The sequence below is a fragment of the Candida theae genome (genome assembly GCF_024610275.1).
Source record: "Candida theae strain CBS 12239 chromosome Unknown scaffold3, whole genome shotgun sequence".
Lineage (NCBI taxonomy): Eukaryota > Fungi > Ascomycota > Pichiomycetes > Serinales > Debaryomycetaceae > Lodderomyces > Lodderomyces theae.
The window spans coordinates 185327-204755 of NW_026261437.1; the positions used below are offsets into that span (position 1 = coordinate 185327).

The 19429-nt window shown below is 40.6% G+C and overlaps 9 protein-coding genes across 9 annotated transcripts; 4 read left to right on the plus strand and 5 right to left on the minus strand. All coding sequences in view use genetic code 12, as the record gives it.

Moving 5' to 3' along the window:
- Window positions 1-792: 792 nt before the first annotated feature.
- On the plus strand, window positions 793-1449 carry KGF57_002816 (uncharacterized protein; the record flags this gene model as incomplete). Its single annotated transcript, XM_051752169.1, has 1 exon — window positions 793-1449. One exon carries the CDS (start codon window positions 793-795, stop codon window positions 1447-1449), a length of 657 nt encoding a protein of 218 aa, XP_051608643.1.
- A 2199-nt stretch (window positions 1450-3648) lies between these two features.
- Window positions 3649-4953, plus strand: KGF57_002817 (uncharacterized protein; the record flags this gene model as incomplete). Its single annotated transcript, XM_051752170.1, has 1 exon — window positions 3649-4953. One exon carries the CDS (start codon window positions 3649-3651, stop codon window positions 4951-4953), a length of 1305 nt encoding a protein of 434 aa, XP_051608644.1.
- Window positions 4954-5495: 542 nt separating this feature from the next.
- KGF57_002818 (uncharacterized protein) lies at window positions 5496-6659 on the plus strand (the record flags this gene model as incomplete). The annotated part of the gene is made up of 1 exon (XM_051752172.1): window positions 5496-6659. The coding sequence occupies one exon, from the start codon at window positions 5496-5498 to the stop codon at window positions 6657-6659; it is 1164 nt and encodes a 387-aa protein (XP_051608645.1).
- Window positions 6660-6697: 38 nt separating this feature from the next.
- On the minus strand, window positions 6698-8473 carry KGF57_002819 (mRNA splicing protein; the record flags this gene model as incomplete). Its single annotated transcript, XM_051752173.1, has 1 exon — window positions 6698-8473. The coding sequence occupies one exon, from the start codon at window positions 8471-8473 to the stop codon at window positions 6698-6700; it is 1776 nt and encodes a 591-aa protein (XP_051608646.1).
- Window positions 8474-8685: 212 nt separating this feature from the next.
- On the minus strand, window positions 8686-10956 carry PSP1 (Psp1p; the record flags this gene model as incomplete). Its single annotated transcript, XM_051752174.1, has 1 exon — window positions 8686-10956. The coding sequence occupies one exon, from the start codon at window positions 10954-10956 to the stop codon at window positions 8686-8688; it is 2271 nt and encodes a 756-aa protein (XP_051608647.1).
- Window positions 10957-12440: 1484 nt separating this feature from the next.
- KGF57_002821 (uncharacterized protein) lies at window positions 12441-13434 on the minus strand (the record flags this gene model as incomplete). Its single annotated transcript, XM_051752175.1, has 3 exons — window positions 12441-12604; window positions 13103-13167; window positions 13409-13434. The coding sequence occupies 3 exons, from the start codon at window positions 13432-13434 to the stop codon at window positions 12441-12443; spliced, it is 255 nt and encodes an 84-aa protein (XP_051608648.1).
- A 1049-nt stretch (window positions 13435-14483) lies between these two features.
- Window positions 14484-14894, minus strand: SMT3 (SUMO family protein; the record flags this gene model as incomplete). The annotated part of the gene is made up of 1 exon (XM_051752176.1): window positions 14484-14894. One exon carries the CDS (start codon window positions 14892-14894, stop codon window positions 14484-14486), a length of 411 nt encoding a protein of 136 aa, XP_051608649.1.
- A 709-nt stretch (window positions 14895-15603) lies between these two features.
- PRM1 (pheromone-regulated protein) lies at window positions 15604-17538 on the plus strand (the record flags this gene model as incomplete). Its single annotated transcript, XM_051752177.1, has 1 exon — window positions 15604-17538. The coding sequence occupies one exon, from the start codon at window positions 15604-15606 to the stop codon at window positions 17536-17538; it is 1935 nt and encodes a 644-aa protein (XP_051608650.1).
- Window positions 17539-17609: 71 nt separating this feature from the next.
- Window positions 17610-19343, minus strand: TOS4 (Tos4p; the record flags this gene model as incomplete). The annotated part of the gene is made up of 1 exon (XM_051752178.1): window positions 17610-19343. The coding sequence occupies one exon, from the start codon at window positions 19341-19343 to the stop codon at window positions 17610-17612; it is 1734 nt and encodes a 577-aa protein (XP_051608651.1).
- Window positions 19344-19429: the final 86 nt, after the last annotated feature.

Here is a 19429-nt window from a genome sequence, read left to right on the forward strand (position 1 = left end):
TTTTCGCGCCTTTGCGCTGCACGTTTGGGTTTGACAAATTTGAGATTCCCCTTGTGTGCTTCTAGAATCAGCACATATATTCACCAGAAAGTGTAGCTTGAAAGAGAAGTTGTCGCAGCAGTAGATATTCTATAAAAGAGGACTCAAAGTTGATAGCAGGGAGGTAGATTTCAACCAAGGGATGAAATTTGTTTATTCGATACAGGCACGGTCACTGCTGAGGATGAACAGAGGCAACACCTGCTCAAGCACAGCCTACAATAATTATGTAGGGCAATTTGGGGACAACTGTTGTAGATGATGCTTTTTCGATGCACTGTTTTGTTGCTTCTCTTCATCTGTCAACAAAACGTCTTATACCCGATTGCGGTAGATGTTAAGAGTTGAATTGGCTCGGAAGAAGCAAAAAATTTGGAGAGAATTATGTATGCTCCGTCAAAGTGTGTACTTTCAAAGCCTTGCAAATCATACCAGCATTTAACCAGTCGTCACCCACGTTACGTTTGGTACAGGCTTAGCTGAATGTTTGTCACGCAGAAAATTTCTAAATGTGCGCAGTATTCGGTTTGTCTCGTAAAACAAACAATAGGGGATTGTTAAAATTTACCGTGACGTCGGAAATAAAATCGGAACCATTCCAACCACACAATTTTTTAATTTTTTGCTTCCAAAAATAGCAACGTCAAATTGAGACTGCAACGTTTGCGCACAAGTATAAAAGGCTGTGAAATTGCCCTTCTCAATGCAAATTGTGTTGATCAAGCAGACATCTACAAGTCAATCAATTACACTATGGCAGACATTCTTTCAGCAGTTGGCGGTATTGTATCCGCCGGTTTAGGTATTGCAAACACAGTCACTTCGAAAGCAGAAGGGATTTTCGTTACCGTCACTTCGGGTGCCGATGGTGCATGGAGAACAGCAACAAGTGGTGTTGTTGTTGAGTTCAATTCGGTGACTTCGCAAGGAGGTCAAGGATATCAAATCCTTACTTCCAACGCCGATGGTGTTGTTAGTACTATAACACAAGGTGCGGTATCTCAATTTTCACTTGTTACTAGTGGCGGTGCTGCTGGTGTTAACTCATTGACTGGGGGGAGTGGCTCTTCTGTTGAGACAAGCACTGCATCTACTAGCGGCGGCAGTGATGAGTCACACACTACAAACGCTTCTTCCTCTAGTGCAACTGGCGGAGCTGGATCATCCAAATCGGATGCATCTTCATCTGAGTCAGGCTCGTCCAAGGCCTCATCATCTGGTGGAGCAGATGCTGCTTCAAAGACATCGGATTCGTCGTCAAAATCAAGCGGTTCAAGCTCGACTAAATCTTCGTCGTCATCCTCAAGCGCCGCATCTTCAAGTAACAACATTGACGCAGTAAAACACTGGAAAAAGACATTGGTCATGGGAGCTATAGTTGGAGTTACATTCGTAGCTACTGTATTGTAAGGGTATACTGCTTAATAAAAAAGTGCTCATTTGGTGAAGTAGATAATGTAGTCACGTGATTCTTTTAGCATTGATAGCACACGAGTGTCACCAATCTTGTCACAGTTATCGGTGCTATGACTGATATAGTCGTATCATAGTCTCGCCGACATACTACCTACTGAGCTCGCAATTATGCTTCTAGAGTGTTATAGAACCTCCTTTGTGTGTGTGTGTGTGGGGGCGAGGGGGTGTATCTCGTACCTTGTACGGTGTAAGAACGGAACTCCGCCTCAATATTTGAGGGTACACAAAACAAACACCGACAAAGTCAACTCCAACCGAATAATATAAATGTACCAAATTCAATGTTTGATTCTAGTTACAATTGAACGGCTTCGAAAGCAACGTTCTAAGCATAGATGGAGTACTCGTGGCAAAGCAACAATTCTGTTGACAAAAAGTAGATAGCAAAAGTAGTAAATTGAATTATTTAGAGCAATACTTCGCTTGACAAAAATCGTGTCGATACCAAAGAAATATTGACATAAGTGGGCGTACATCTTTCTTTTTTTTTTTCCAGTTTTGTGTAGCTTGGTCCATATTCTTTGTTATGGGAGCTCCAGTTGTTTTTTTTTTATTTTTTTTTTGTTTTTTAACACCTTGTGCTTTGAGAGGATTTCTTAACTCTGGTGTACTAGGAGTCGTACGTTACGTGGTTTGTTCATCGCACTAGCTCGCTCGTATTCGGCCACCGAGTTTTCGATATCATTAGTGTGCGGCTTCCAGTTGAGATATATACTAGCGCAAACTTGACCGAAGTAGGTGAATGTTGTTTCGGTAGCCAGATATCTACACCCAAAAGAGTTATAGTAGGTACAAGTGTTTGCTCGCGTGGTAGTAGCTGCAATGCATCTCACTTTACGTAACTAAGGTTCCTTATTGAGTGTGTAATATGATATCAATGACGTGTCGCATATAATTGGTCCAGAGTTCAAAATAAAATTGTCAAATTCAGTTTTAAAGTTGTCAAAGTGTACGCACAACAGTCACATTAGGTTGCCTTCAATCAACTGAAGTTTCTATACAGCATAATATTCTGCAAATGTTTTCGTATCTTGTGGCACTTGGTTTGTTCAATACAAGTGATTGAAACGTCTTTACAGCTCGACTTTACAGCCCGACTTTAAACATCTTCAGAAACTACGCAAGAGTGTTGTCTCCTCCTTCTTCACCTCCGCCACCACCAAATTCTCTCCACCGCAATTGTCCCATTATTGACTTCTACCATACTCAGCTTATTGTTACGTTACAAGTTTGATGGTCTGGAGACAACGAGAAACGCTTCCTTAGGGGGTGTAAAAAAACAGTCGCTCGTTTTGTGTGACATCAAATTTTCATTTTATTACACAAGGCAAATATTCTCAAAATAAGGGCTAAATCGTAAAAGATTGCACCAAACAGCAATCGAGATATTTCAACATTTCTACCTTAAGTATACTTTTCATTCCTCTTGAACAGGGAAAGAAGATTTGGCTGTTGAAATCTGTTGACGACTTCTTTCAACAGTCTCCCGCTCTCGTATTGGCTCTATCGGTGAAGCCAGATAGATTTAGTTTTTGATAACTACGTTACACCTAGGAAAATTAGCAGGCAGGGCACATACTATTACTGACCGTGAGAACAACATATTAGGGCATCCTTTTCCTTAAAGGGTACCATTGTCCTATAAACGGAGGCAGTGGCAAAAAGAAATACCTATTCTAAGCAAGCTGGTCCTCTTTACCAATTTCCCGAAGAATTACTCGCCTCTGAGCAAGTTGGAAATAGCACACTCGTTACAATTTCCCGTCATTCGTCGACCAAAGCTAGTAGCACCAAGCAAGAAAGGCCATCTACCTTGATACAAAGCGGCCCTTTAGTGAATCATTAACCGTCAAGAAGGATAGACCTTGGGTGGATAGATTGCACTGCTTAAGAAATAAGAGGTCAAAATACTGGTCCCTTAGTCAACGTCCACCAACACAACAGAATTTTCCCCATCCATCTGAGCCTGATAGACGGCTCCCTGGCCTTTACAAGTAAGGAAAGAACGCATACAGTGCCCACACGTACTAAAGCAACACTCGTTGGGCCTGCACATAGAGACAACACAAGACAAACTCAAAAGAAAAGAAGAGAGAGAAAAAAAAAAAAGAAGCGGTCGAGATTCATTTTGCAATGTCATCAATAAGTTCCATCACTTCATCAGACCCTATGTCGCTGCCAGCAAGAATTCAAGTAGATATAAACACACTACAAGACGAAGAGAAACCCCAGCAGGTTGGTGGTGCCACCTTCAACATGTGGTACCTCAACTGGTCAGGTGGCGGAGGAATAAACCCATCGGCCAGTGATTCATTTACGCGATCAAAGTTTAGAGTCAACATCGAGCGGGACCAAGGGTATACAAGAGCAGGAGACGCATCACCAGTATGCTTATTCTTCAGCAGGGGGTGCTGTTACATGGGATCAAACTGCAAATACCTGCATAGTCTACCGAGTAAATCGAAATTTCAAAGTCAAGCAAAGGATTGTTTTGGCAGAGACAAAACTGCTGAATACAACGATGACATGGATGGAGTGGGCTCATTTAATCACACAAACAAGACCTTGTATATAGGAGGCATTCAAATGAGACCAAATATCGAAGACTTGGTGACTAAAAACTTTGAAGAGTTTGGAGATATTGCTAAAGTTAAAGTGATTTACAATAAAAATTGCGCATTTGTCACTATGAAGACCGAATTTGATGCTCAGTTTGCCAAGGAAGCCATGAATAGACAGTGTTTGATAAACCCAGAGACTAATAGCAGCAAAAGCAAAGAAGTACTACATGTACGGTGGGCGCACCAAGACCGAAATCCTGAAGCGCAAAAACAAAATAAGCGCAAAACGGAACAAATGGCGATGGACACAGTTAAAGAGTTGTTGAGTAATGAGACGTGCAAACGGGTTAAAATGGGAGAGGGTCGGGAGATTGATAATTTACCACTGGAGGTTGTTGATGTGGAACTCGATAACGGAAATGATGATGATAACGACGACGAGGATGACGATGACGATGACGATGACGTCGACATCGACGAACTGGACGATGAAGATGAGGAAGACGATGCCGTGCCTGACATCAAGCCAAAAAAGAATGGGAAACTACATAGGGGTAAAATGTTGATCAAAAATAAAAACACTACGAACCAGAATGGAGCATTGAGCCGATATCTGGAGTCACCAAATTACGGTCATGCCAATGGACAAACTCAGAATGGTCATGGCCAGCAGTACAGGGGTGGAGGATATGCAAGTACAAGTGGAGGTGCCACGAGTGACGAGATTAGACGAGACTTTTTCGAAAGACATGGGTTGGCCAATCAATCCACTTTGAAAGATTTGGCAGAATTACGAAAAAGAATGAAAACCACTCGGCACGAACCGAATTTGGTCACTGTCTTGGGTAATTATTCAAGTGACGAAGATGATGATTAGGGGTACACTGTGGGTACCGTTCGATGCTTTATTATTGAAGTAGTATTAGACATCTCGATGGTGTATAACCGATCAAACGTACATCTCATGATCTTGATTCATAAAGATTCAGCATAGACGCCATTAATCTCATCGCCGTATTTCACTCCACTTTTCTTTACTCTACTCCACTCTTCACTGCTGCATGCATTGCACGCATTGCACGCATATCAATATTTTTTTATTTTTCTTTTTTCTTAATCTCGCATGATCTTACACACCACTTTTTCTCAATTTAGAGTCCTTCAATATGCAAGATGCACTACTCCACGTTACATACGTTTGAATGATCCCCGCCTGATCCACCCGTGTGCTGTGCCCGAATTTGCCATGTGCACCTTTACCCCTGGAAACAAATGCACACTATTTTCATACAGCTTGGTATTTAAACCTCTTTAGATCCCATTCTAACTGTACTTTGTAATCTAATTTAGCCACATTTGAAACAGACTACCCCCCTCCCCCCTTCCTTGATATATTTACTTAGAGTACTTCCCATACCAATGACCAGTCTTAGTTCAGCCACTTACAACTCAATTGATTCCAAGCTCGATCCAGCCTCATCCAAACAATCACCTCCGGCGTTGTTCTACCCGCTTGATATCAATAATTTGCATTTACGCAATAGATTAGCCGTATCGTCAATGTGCAGCTATGCCGCTGGACCAGGAAATCAGATTGCCAATTTACATTTGTCTCGGTACAAGTCGTTTTCTGCGCAACATCCGGGATTGATTATGATTGAGGGTATGTGTGTTGACCCAAAGGGGAAATTGGATGATAAAGAATTGGGCATTTGGAATGACAAGCAGGCAGAGAAATTGAAAGATGTTGTTGATGAGATTCACAAGGATGGATGTGTTTGTTGCGTGCAGTTGTCTCATGGTGGAAGGAAAGCAATTGGTGACGGTGGCGGCCTTAACGACAATGGCAATGCTTCTGTTGCTATTAACGATGTTGTTGATGATGGTGTTGAGATTATTGCTCCTTCGGCAATTGCATATGACAACCGACTGAAGGTCCCCAAGGAAATGAGTCTTGCAGATATAAAGCACGTTATTGCGAGCTTTGCACAGGCTGCAAAACGAGCAGTCAAGATTAGTGAAGTTGATGCCGTTGAGATTTCATGCTGTAATGGGAATTTGCTACACCAGTTCATGAGCAAGGCAACAAACTTGCGTCAGGATGAATATGGATGTCAATCAGTTCAAACCAGGTGTAAGCTTTTATTGGACATCCTTGATCAAGTTCGCCATCAAATCGGTGCGCAGACGCCCATTTTTGTCAAGTTGTCAGCCTGCGATAACTTGTTTAAAGATGAATCGCTTGATGATTTTTTGGCCATTGCCGATTTGATTGTTGCCACTGGTCAAGTATCTTTGATTCATGTGACTTCCGGCAAAATCACTCCAAATTCGAAGCCGCGTTATGCTTTAAATCTGGATCCAAATGTCCCAGGCCATATTCCATTGGCATCTGTTTTGAAAAAGCACATTGATGATGAGTGTCTTGTTGGGTGTAGCGGTGCCTTGGATATGGATGTGTTAAGGTTGAACAAGTATGTTGAAGATGGATTGATTGATGTTGCATTCATTGGTCAAGGATTTTTGGAAATGCCGGATCTTGTCAATCAATTTGCTGCTAAATTGCACTACAAGCTTACATAAGAGTATACAGAAAACTGCATTCCTAATTAAACCTAGCTCTACTCTTTGATTGTAGTGGAATTGTATCGATACAACCATTCAGGTACTTTTTTACCTCCCCTGGATAAAAACTTTTTCAACTCTAAGAAAACACCTGCATCATCATCATCAATGAATGTGATACTAGTTCCAAAATGACCAGCACGACCAGTTCGTCCAATTCTATGAATATACTCTTCAAACTTGTGGGGCATTTGGAAATTGACAACGAGACTCACTTGAGGTATGTCTATACCTCGAGCAGCAACATCTGTAGCCACTAGTATCGATGGATCATGCAGTTTGAATTGCTCAAGTGCCGACTCACGTTGATCTTGTGACTTTGATCCATGTACGACCACGTTGGGGAATTGTTTAGAGTCTAATTCCTCAGACAATGTATCAACAACGTTTTTGAAATTGGCAAATACGATGATAAGACCATTCGGATCCATGCGCTTGTGACTTTGAAGAATGCGAAGTAAGTTGCTCAACTTGGTTTGCTCAATTGAGGAAGACCCGTTTGTCAACTTCGCTGTTGGCAAGTATTCAAATTTCTGATCAATGTTCTCCAAAGCTTCACCAGCTCCACCAATTGTGACAAAGATCGGATCCTTCAAGTAAGATTTGGTCAATTTTTCAATTGGAGGTGATATAGTAGCCGTAAACATCGAGTTTATCCGTTGTTTCAAGTGGAAAATTCTCGCATCAATCGTCCGTTGCAAAGTGTCTTGGTTGGGCAAGTACGTTATCAACTTGTGCAAATCGCGCTCAAATCCTAAATCAATCATTCTATCAGCTTCATCCAAGACCAAGTAGTAACATTTCTGCAAATTGATCAATTTCCGATCTATCGAGTCCAATAACCGACCAGGTGTGCCCACGATAATATCCACTCCTCGTGGTTTACCTTCCTCAATCTCTTTAACCGTATCTTGATACTGATGTCCACCAATTATAGAAACAACACTGTACCCCAACCGCAAGCACAATTTTTCCGTTTGTGCTGTGATTTGTAGTGCTAATTCACGAGTAGGCGCCAAGACCAACGCCAATGGCTCATCCTTCATTTTTTCATATTGCATAAAGTTTTCATCAATTTGCGACAAGTACTGGAATATGGGCAATAAATAAGCAAGTGTTTTCCCACTACCAGTTTCAGCAACTCCAACCACGTCTCGTTGTTGTAAACTGATGGGGATACTGGCCCTTTGAATGGGGGTGGGGGTGGTATATCCCAATTCTTGTATACTTTGCACTATTGGCTTTTCCAAATCACACTCCTGCCAGTACCGAATTGCATGGGGAACATGCCTGCCACCTCGATAATTGATGGAGAATTCTTCATTGAATATTCGCCAATCTCGTTCAGTCATTTGCGATATCTGTTTCAGTGACCAATGACCACTAAGCTCATCTTTGAGTAACGGATCGTTGGCAGCGACAAAACGCTCTAGCTCATCCTCCTCTTGGTCATCTAGGGAGGATAACATTCGCCGCGATCGCAGTGCTGGTGTCAATGTGGTGTCTTCTGACTCGTCCCAGTCGAACTGAAACTTGCGCCGAGTCGCCTTCTTTTGCAGCAAATTTTCATACTCTATCCTCGGTGGCTCTCGAACTCTCGGCGATGGTGTCACCGATTGTCTCCAAGATGATGCTAACCGCTTTTCCTTCACATGTGTTTGCTCTACTGGTGGTGGCTCCTCTAGCTTAGACCGCTTCAGTTTGGGTATATATGTGGGTTTCGCAAAATCATCTTTCAACAATTCATCAATTGGAATGGGCCGCTTAGACATTGGACGGTGTGTGTAGGGTGGTGGTGGTGGTGGTGGTGAAATCTCTAGAGTAAGTGCAATAATCGGTACTACTTTTTCTACTGCGCAAAAAATTGAAAATGCGCAATCATCTACAAAACATTCCACAGTACAATTTTTTAACGTCTATAACTGTACATTGAACCGTACATAATATCTTTAATATCTACTGTATATGATATCCCCCTATTTTTTTATTTGCTCTCACTTTTGTCATTGTTGAATCCATAAAATGGACTCTTTAACTCGTTGGTTAAATGTCTAATTAAATTTAGTAAATTCACCAGGTGGAAATAGTTAGGGGGTGGTAATGAATCAAACTCAGTAATGGCAAAATTCAAAATCTGTTCATTCGTTAACTCATACTCCTTTGGGAAAAGAGCTAGACGATGGTCAGTAAAATCTCCACTGCCATTTGTGTTTGTCTTTGATTTCCCATTCAAAGTTCGTTTCTCCCCTTCCTCTTCCTCCATGGTGATATACAATTCTGGTTGATTGAATGGTAAAACAGCACACAACCAAATTCTTGTTTTGTAAATTTTGAACAATTCTTTTATGAGTCCTCTAAAATCAATTCGCTTAAACCCTGCAAAGTAATAAAATATTAGTTTTTTGAAATCACATTGATACTCTACATTAATCAATGTTAAATCCGAATCCAACCCCAACTCTTTAATCTTGTTGAAGCATGTAATAAATGCCTTTTTCTCTTCAAGAAACTTGCCACTGATTTTATGAACCTCCTTTGGCGTGGCAAACCGCAACACTTGCTTCGTTGGCAAAGTGATAATGAACTCATTGTCTTCATTCGAATGCGAGTTGATTATGGTCGATGCATTCATTGTCGTGGGATGTGTACCTCCATGCGCTTTACCTCCGTGTCCTTCATGGATAGTCAAACTTTTCAAATGTTCCAATTTCTTGAAAAAATTGAACAACACAGCAAAATTTAAATTCACCAAGGGCTCGACAATCATTACCAAATCTTTGCCTCTGTCCCCATCAACTATAACCAAATCTTCCTTCTGTAAGAATATATTGGAATTGTTTGGATAGGACAATAAGTCAAATTTCCCATTCTTGTTTATTACCAAACACAATATTTTGTGATTGAAGGTCAAATTGTTCAAATTCTTAATAAAGGTAATTAGTTTGGTGATTACAGGATTTCCCAATAACCCATTTATTTTGGTTAAGACCTCGCTCGTGAATTTCTCATCCTGGTAATATCTCTTTGTTTTGGAATACAATTGTTTCAAATCCGGTGACGCAACAATGTACTGATCCTTCAAAAGTAAACCGTTTTCCAATTTAACCGACTGTCCAGGAGCAGCACTAGTACTCAGTGACGTTTGATGCGATACAAATCCTTGATCTGGTTGAAGTTGAGCGTTCCGAAATTGAAGTTGAGGTTGCTGCAGGGAGGGATAAAATTCCCGTGTTTGCAGAGATTGCTGTTTTCCACCATGTGCCATACCTCTAGGCATAACTTGAGGAGGAATAGTGGCACGAGATTGTTGCCTTGCCTGGCCTGATGTCGGAGCAGTATTCATGTCTGCAAATGGAGCAAAAGTATTAGTGCCTGTTACATCGATAGAAACACTGCGTCCAGCTCCTGCTACAGCTGCACCTGGTTGTTCAAAGGATCGACTTTGAAGCTGCTGTGGTGAAAAAAATTGCTGTGATTGTAGCTGTGGCTGTGATTGTGGTTGTGCTGCTGGTGCTGCTGCTGGTGCTGGTGCTGGTGCTACTGCTGCCGGCGAGTTCCAAGGAAAATCAACCAACTGACTTGGTCTCCTTGATTGGAATTCACTAAATCTCGACCCAGAGTTTAGATTAAGCTCTCCAAATGCATCCGCAAAGTTGAATCCATTGCCATTAAACTGGTTATTCTTGGCTTGAAAGTTGTTTATCATTGCAAATGAAGATAAGCCTCTGTTACCATGGCTGCTATTAATGTTGCTATTGCCAAAGAAATTGGAAGATTGTGAGCCAAACTGCGATGTCTGCGAAGGTGTTACCCCTGCTGCAGGTGCTGCTGGTGCTGCTGCACTGGGTGACGCAGCTGAAGGTTGCTGCTGGAAAAAATTGTTTCTGGTGAATGACTCTGCGGCGTAACTTGGTCTTCTGGATGAGATATTGGTTACTCCACCTTGCAATTCAGCAGGCAAGTTGAAAGTATCTCTGAAATTGGAGTTGTTTGCTGTTGGCTGGTTGTAATAGTATCTAGAATAATCCACCTCCGTATAATCATTCAAGTTTGATAGTTTGCCATACAAAATGTCATTGAAATCGGATTGATGTAGAGGGTCGTCGTTATTGGATGGTGCAGTCGGGGGTATACTATTGTTGCTTGTGCCATTGTCAAATATCAGGTTGTGCCTGCTACCACCATTTGAACGGCTGTTATAATCCCTTCCATTGATTGAATCGCCATTATTTAGGAAGTCTGGCAAGTTCATCATCCTTTAGGGTGTTTCTTGTTTGCTGTATTTGGCAAGATATCTGTCCTTGCTCTCGATGATGATTACTTTGAATAGTTTGATTGTTTGTTTTTTGTTTTTTTTTTTTGCTTCTTGGGGGTCTCTTTGTCACTATCAATCGTGTTGTGGGTGGCTTGATGGAGTGCTTTTTAGTTGTTGTTATCAGTTGTAGTTAATGGGCATATATATATATATATATATGAAAGATGTGAGCTCTTGGTGAAAGGAAGAAATGGAGTGACCCAAAATGTACTTGAAGGGATATAATGTATTAAGGTGTAGAGATATTTCAGAATATCAGGGTTTGAGTGGCGTGTACCCACTCAATAAAAAAAAAAAAAAGAGCAGAAGTTTGTGTCCCTTGGAATTTTGCGTGACTTTTTGTCTCTTGCAAAGAAGTAGAAAGGGAGAGTTGTGATGTGTGTGTGTGTGTGTGTGTGTGTGTGTAGAATCATACTTTATCAAGGGATAGGGAGTATCCGTCTTCTGTGTGTGTGTGTGTGGAGGATATGATGACTTAACAAGGCTCAAGAGATTTGATGAGACTTGTGCACTAATTATTTGCTGAGGTGTCGAAACATGCAGCTATGACTGCCCTCTTCTCACCTAACATTTGGGTAAGCTGGAGAATTTTAAAGCTCTTAAAGAGCCCAAGAAGAGACTTAGTGAGGATAGATATTGGCCCTCCCTATTCTTCGCACTACAACAATGAAGAGTACAACTACCAAGAAGTCGCCATACAAAGAAGGAACCCGCCCTACAAGTAAGAGTAGTTAATGTGTACTCGTTTATCCTTAATATAGAGAAGGTCTTATAAAAAGACAATGTTTTACTTTTTGTTTATGTAAAAAGAGAAATCTTCCCCGCCACTTGTGAAAGTATTTTTGTGTAATTTCTTCTGCTCTTCCTTCACCCCACACACTAACACATACACATACACACACACTAACACACACACTAACACACACACATCAAAACAGATATCCCTTTTACATTATCTTTTATTTTTTATTTTTATTTTTTTTTCTTTCAATTTAATCGTTATTCCGTCAGCCTTTGTTTCCCGTTCCGCGTATCTGTTTAGTTTCTTATCATCCATTTTTGCTTCCATCACTCGGGTTAACTTTCGTAGATTTGTGTTTGGTTCTGTTAGATGTTGATAGAGCATACTGGTCCCATCCACTAGCCAGATATTTGATCGTGTGTCCTTCCAAGAATTGTCTGCAGGATGCGGAAGGCCCGTACTATTTCGAATTGCATACAGTGCTACCAAAAACAATCACGTGCATCAAGTAGAGTCTGATGCAAGACATGTCCTTGAAATGTATAGAGTCAATAGAATTCCTTCAGAGACGATCTAGAGCAAATGGAGATTTAGTCAATTGCTCATCTACTCTTATTCATTTTCATTAACTTCGTAAATTCAAACAGAAACTTTATTTAATAAATAGCCCATTTACCTCAGCTCATTTGGTTGAGCTGGAGTGAGACGATTCCGAATCTGTGCTGCTGCGTCTGAAACCTTGGCCAGCTCTTGGTGGATAACTTCCGTGTCCTTCAACAATTACAGCTTCATCCTCGTATATTGGTTCACAAGTGCACCACTCGTCTTTGGAAGTGACGTCCATCACTTGTGAAACGTGTTTTCCACATCCTGTCCACGATTTATGTTGGCAAATTCCGCAAATTTCCGTCTGGCACATGTTTTGTTAATATGGTTGTAGTTTTGTATGTAGTTTGACTGTGGTAGCAATTGAATATATAACTTTGATTATCAAATGCTTATGCTTTGTTGGTTATTTGGTATTTATAGTGGAAAGAAAATATATATATATATATATATATATATATCTAAATCTCTTGGTGTGAATTATTTTTAGAAATCCAGTCGGGCATTTATAGTCTCGAGTTTGAGGTTTATCTTTTTTTTCTCATCATTCCATATCGGCAAGTTTATCCCAATGATTTTTTGTGTTGCAAAATAAATTTGACATTGACTATCACTGAGTCTTCGGCCCAAAACAAAAAAACAAAAGAAAAGAAAAGAAAAGAAAAAAAAAGAAAAGAAACAAGATGATACTTAAAAGGAGGAGTATGGGAACCCTCTTGTTGTATTCTGTCAACATACTTAACTGAAGCGTCAAGTTGTCACCACCAACCAATTTTTCCCAAACTTTGCAGCGCAAGACCAAGCTAACGCTACGAACGGGCATTAAAGTCCGAACATTCTGCATCTCCATTTTTTAAACTTAACCCGAGCTATCGCACGACAAAATAAAAACTCCAATTACACAAACATAGAACTAAAGTTCCCTTCATCCATCTCCCGAGCTCAACGCGATTTTTTCCGATGTTTCACTCTGACAACTAACAACAAAACAACAACAACAAAAACAACGGCCAACACTTCCGATAAATTCTCGTGACATCATACCCAGCTGGATTGGCGTTGTGGGACATGAGACTTTGATGTTATTTGCAAATAGATAGTTGTAGTCTCAAAGCAATGGAAGCAAAGGGTGAAATTTGCTTGCTCTTATCTCCACAGTTGCTGTAGTGTGTGTCTGTCTCCACATATAAAACTGGCAACTAAAACATATGATAGAGTCTGGGGTGACGACTAGATTGGGTATGTATTGTATAATGTATGGAACGATAAGTAGATACAGTAAGCGACAACAAAAAAAAAAAAATCATACCATTAATAAAACAGTGCATTCCTTAACTACTACTTCAGAATAAACTCCTTTCATTCTGCAGTTTGTTTATGAGAGTATTGGATCATGTGCAGTGAGTAGACAAGCATGACTCGCAACGATTACTTTTTCAAGTGCTTTGTTGTTTGTGCCTCGGCTAAACAACAACTTTTAATCTCTGTCTTGATGCAAAATTCATCTAAAATGTAGTGCGTTGCAGAATAACAGCTGTTTACGTTTTCAATACTTCTGCCGAAATGACGGAGAAAAAGATACCCCGATCTCTACGGATCACAGATTGTAATTATATGCACTTTACATTCAGAGGCCAGTCCCCGTGATGAATAACCCAAAACCTTCAGAGAGTGGAAGAAATTAGCTGCGTTATGTCGTGTCATGTCTCTAACACAATTTTGCGACATCGAATCGACAAAATTATAGCTGATATTAGAAATAACTCCTCAAACCGACTCTTGTTGTAAGGAAATAAGGTCTTTTGTTGTAAACAGAAACAACCACACCTTTAGAGCACCCAATGAATGGAAATCAAAACAATAAAATTATACACGTTCATACATACACGCTTAGATAATAGAGATGGATGGCTTTCCAATGAAATGCAACAGCACCATCAAAGTATTCGTCTACGTCCAAGACCCATGGAATCTAAAACGAGCATCAAGCATGCGAAGCATCAAAAGCACCAAAAGCACCAAAAGCACCAAAAGCACCAAAAGCACCAAAAGCACTTGCACATTCATTCAAACCACTTCAACTTTTTCGCTCCACCTCCCCTTTTTCCTGCGCCACACTTCAAACACAGAAACCACCTAGTTGGGCATGGTGGACTTCAACAACATCATTGTCCTCCATATCCAAGTCATCGGGCGTTTGTGTGGCATTAACCCTGTTACCATCAAAAAAGAATCGTACGGAATCCTCAGCCCTGCCCTGTTTCACACAATAAGCACTCATGATTTTCTTCATTGGCGTTGTTCGTTTGACTTTGAAGAATATTTCACCACCATTGCCATCAACCACTTTCAAGTTGATACGGTTCTTGTCTTCTGTTTTCTCTTCCTTGGGCTGTCCTGAATCTCCTTGTTCATTGGCGGCGCCTCCATTTTCATTGCTTTCAGTTGGAGGTGAGATGATAGCTGGAGTAGCGGAATCACGGGTGTCCTGGTTATCGTTTGGAAGGTTTGGTTGTTCGAGATCTGACATTATTCTATTTCTGCTGTGTGTGTGTGTGTGTGTGTGTGTGATGGAAGCAATCACGTAGGGGGTGATGATGGTTCTTGCTTTATTTGTTTGCTTGTTTTGTTTGTTGTTGTTTCTGAGTTTGGTGCAAAGAAATTTTTCTTTTTTTTTTTTTTCTCTGGTTTGTCGCATTTGCCATCGAAAAAACACACGCGACATTTGAAGAAATTACGACATAGGAGGTCAACATGGAAAGTTCACGCATTTCAGCTGGACTAGAAAAGCGATATCGCTCTTAAAGAAATGGAGTGTAAACTTTTGATAGCTTTTGGTGCTACCAAACCCTTGAGTTAGTTCCCAAGACATATCTACGCTAATAGATGAGAAAATCCTTATCCTTCTAACGCCAGAGCCAGCCAGCGTGCCGGTAGCATCCACCTGAAACACTTCTTCTGCTCGGGTGCAAAAATAAATCCTCCTCTTCAATGGGATCTTTCAAAGTCCCATTTATCTACTCAGAAGAGCAGTGTTATATTTGTTTCGAAATGAGTGCCTACACGTGTGTTTCCCTCTTGTTTCAGATTTTGCAACCGAAAAAAAAAAAAAAAGAAAACAAAAACAAAAAAAAAAAACAGCCTCATTTTGCTTGCAATAAATACAAAGCATAACTCCATCAGGTCTTTGGCCCAATTTCACTCCGGCAAAAAAGTGAACGAAATCCACTCACACCCAAATGAGGCAACGAAACTATTTGGACTTTTTTGAAGAGTCAACTCAGGTATATCTCAATCAATACACCATCTTGTTAGTGCTAATCTTTGTTAAGCTACTACTACTACGCAATTCCTTGGTCAACATCGTATCAAAACAGCTAATAGACGAGTCAACATGTGATAACGATTCAGTCCAGCCTGCTTTGAATGCAATTCACAATATGATTTTTGAGAATGTGGCCAAACTACAATACTCAGGAATAGTGTTTATCGTGCTAATAATCAAGACGATACGTGAGTTGACTATTTTCTATATTGATTTGTTTTTGGGGACTTATGTATGCCTATTAAATGCGTTAGTCAAGGGAACGACAGAGTTTGCATTTGATGCTAGCGAGTCTGTGATACAAGCTGTCAATGTAACTATTGTGGAAGCCACAAATGGAATAGAAGAAGGATTACAAGGATTATCGACATTGCTCAATGATGTAGCAACTGGATTTGATGCCATAGGGAGTCTATTTTCAGGTGGTGGCTCGTCCTCAAATGCTAATGCATACGAGCAAAAGATTAACATATCACTTGGGGCATTGAAGGATAAAATTGCCATCCCAAGCTCGGTATTGGGAAAAATAGACAATGCCAAGAATGTGAGCATGAATGAATTGGAAGATATGAATAATCATACTCAAAATTTGATCAAAACTCCATTCAATTTGATTATAAGCAAATTACGGAATATCCAACTAAGCAACGAAACCAATACAAATTCAACAATCAATCCAATCAATGTCAAGGATGCATGCTTGAAAACTGTTGATCAGGTCAAGGATACGCAAGATCATTTGGTCAAGTTTGTTGCAACTACAAGCACGTACTTGTTCATCGTAATGGCAATAGTAACATTAGGCAGCATTGCTTATGCATGGTATATTGAGCGGGGCAAATGGAAACGCAAGACAAGCTTTATCAATGAACCCGGGATAGACAACGAGGTTGAATTTCGTAACCAAGAGAATGTGTATCTGAACTTCATCACGTATACCCTAGTCAAGCGAATGGGGGTGAATGTGGATCACAAAATCATCTGGTTGATCAGCTACATGTCTAATAAACTAGCTCGCAACATACTCGTATTTGGAATGTTAGGTCTACTTGCAGCCATCTTGCAGTTGGTTTTGGTAAGTTATGTCCGCGGTGAAATACAGAAACACATCACTGACATATCTTCCAATGACAACCCCATTGCAGCTTCTGCATACATCAGATCAGTTAATGACTATATCAACACCACCCAAGCAGACTTGAATCAAGAGTTGTTTGGAGAAGTGAGGTCAACAGCCATCAAAGTCAATTCAACAATCAGTGAATTTGTTGACGATTTAAATTCAGCAATAACTGACATTTTCGGCACAACCTCCGTTCTAGCATCAGCTGTAACCACAATAGTTTATTGTACAATTGGCCGCAAGTTGGAAATAATTGAACAAGGCTGTACTTGGTTGTATGAGAATTTACAAGTCAAAGTTCCCCCAATTTCAGATTCTATGCAACGTGATTTACAACAAGTCAAAGTTTTGCAACCAGGCAATGTTTTGGCAAAGTTGGACAAATTGATTGGTGTTTATGTCAAGTCAATAATGTTGGAAGTGTATGTCGCAGTAGCCTTTATGGGTGTGTGGGTGTTGCAATTGATTGTCGGGTTGATTTTACTATTGGCAAGACACCGCAATGCCAAACAGGAGGAGTTTGGTGAGGATAATCATGCCTTGGATGAGAAGAATCGCATATTTTACCAAGAAACGAGGAACTTGACGATTAGCAGTCCTCGCCCATTGAGTCAAGAGCAGTTGGAAAATTACCCATACCCACTAACGGATCCACGTGTCTACTTACCTCGTACTACATCAAGTTACTACCCAACACCGCCACCCATAGACGATAAGAAACAGTGAACAATTGGAAAACAATACATTTCTAATGTACATACATATATAAAACATCACGTCCCTTTCCGTCACTTACTCTATTTCTTTATAGGCGCTGGTTTCTTCCAGTAGTACTGCTTATGTGTCCGTCTGCATGACCGCAATCCACCATGGCCCTTGACGTTATTGACTAAACTTTGTCTGCCTTGATCATCATCTTGCTCCGGCATGTAGTAGTACTCTTCTTCCAACGGTTTTCCAGCAGCATCCGTACCCTGGCGGTAAATAATTCCAATACATTTCAAATTGTGCAAGATTGACCTGATTTGTAGAAGGGAAAGCTTGGACGTTGATGCGGAGATTGTGTTTAAGAACGAGGCTGGCGTTGAACTTAATCGAGAAAATGCTAAATGATTAACCAAAATATTCTCAATTTCAGACAAGTTTGGTAACGATAATGCCGAATTATCAACTTCTGGAGTCTGTTGACGAGTAATGGCCTTCTTTCTTTTTTTTAACATTGGAGGGTTGGATTCATTTTCCTGTCTCTCGGAATGTTCATCGTCGTTTGGCTTGGATTGTTTCGCAGACAGCTTTTCGCCACGGGGCTCCGCTGATGATGCTCGTCTAGGTGTGTTGGTAACATCAGTCAACACCATCTTCAGAGGATTCGATAAGCTGCGCTTATGTGGTGAGGGCTCGTTACTGTTTGCATAAATGTTGAATTTTACTGATTTGTTTGGCTGTGGTTGTCTAATTGTCACCAGGTTGAGTTTGCTTGGAGTTTGGTAGTCATCATCTTCTTCTTCATCATCATTATCCAACATACTACGGTCCATTGCTTCTTCTGTCTCATCTGCGCGTTTAGGCGATGAGTTCACCATTGGCACCGTGTCGCTTTTTGGTTTTGATGGCGTTTGAGGTACTGAACTACTAAAAATCTTGTTCAATGGGGTTAAATCTTGATGAGGTTTTTGATTGTTGGACTCACCTTGCTTGTTCTTTATCAATACCAACTCTTCGTCATCCGTCAACTCTTCGTCATCATCAGTCAATGGTTCGTCGACATCCATTGGATTCAACAATACCATCAGTTTCGAAATTTCCAACAAAACATTCTCGAATTGACGTGGCAATGAAATCAGCTCTCCCTTGTGAATATAGAATTGAGAATATTCAGCAGTTAGTTTAATTGATGTGGAGCTAGTCTTTGTTGTCGATAATGGCTCACCATGAGTGTTTTCAACAACAACGTATTCATTCCCGTTTTGTGATTTAGCATAAACGTAACAGCTCTTGGGAATAACCACCGACATACCATTTGACCCAATACAGTTGATGGTCAACTCATGTGGAGTATAGTTGACTTTGACATGAGTACGTGAGATATATGAGTCTTTTGCATCTAAATTGTACTGACAAGTTTGTGATGATCTACCAATGGTGAATTCATTTTGGTTCAGTAAGAATGGAATACGCAATACGGATTTATCTGATTTCAATATATTGAAGTTTTTATTGATGGAAACGGATGTTGTTGCTTTTTTGGTTACTCCAGCATATTCGTTTTGCTTGAAGGAAGCTGTTTCGCTGACATCCCCTCTTTCTGCTCTATCTCCTCTTGCTGGCGATGATGATCTAAACACAGATGATGAAGGATCAGGAGTAGGCAAGTCCACGATACGTGATTGTCTAGCGTGTTTGCTTTCTTCCAATGGTTGTAATTTCTTGCTCAATGCAAATGGATCTTTGTTATGATGCTGTTGCAGATGAACATCTTCTGCATCATGTAAAGGAGAAGATGGTGGGAATTGATAGTTAGCGTGTGACATTGTATGTGCTACTGTGTTGTGTGCTGTCAGTGCTGCAAGTTGTCACTGGTGGGTGGAGTCAGCCTGCTGTGATCTGTTGACCTGGT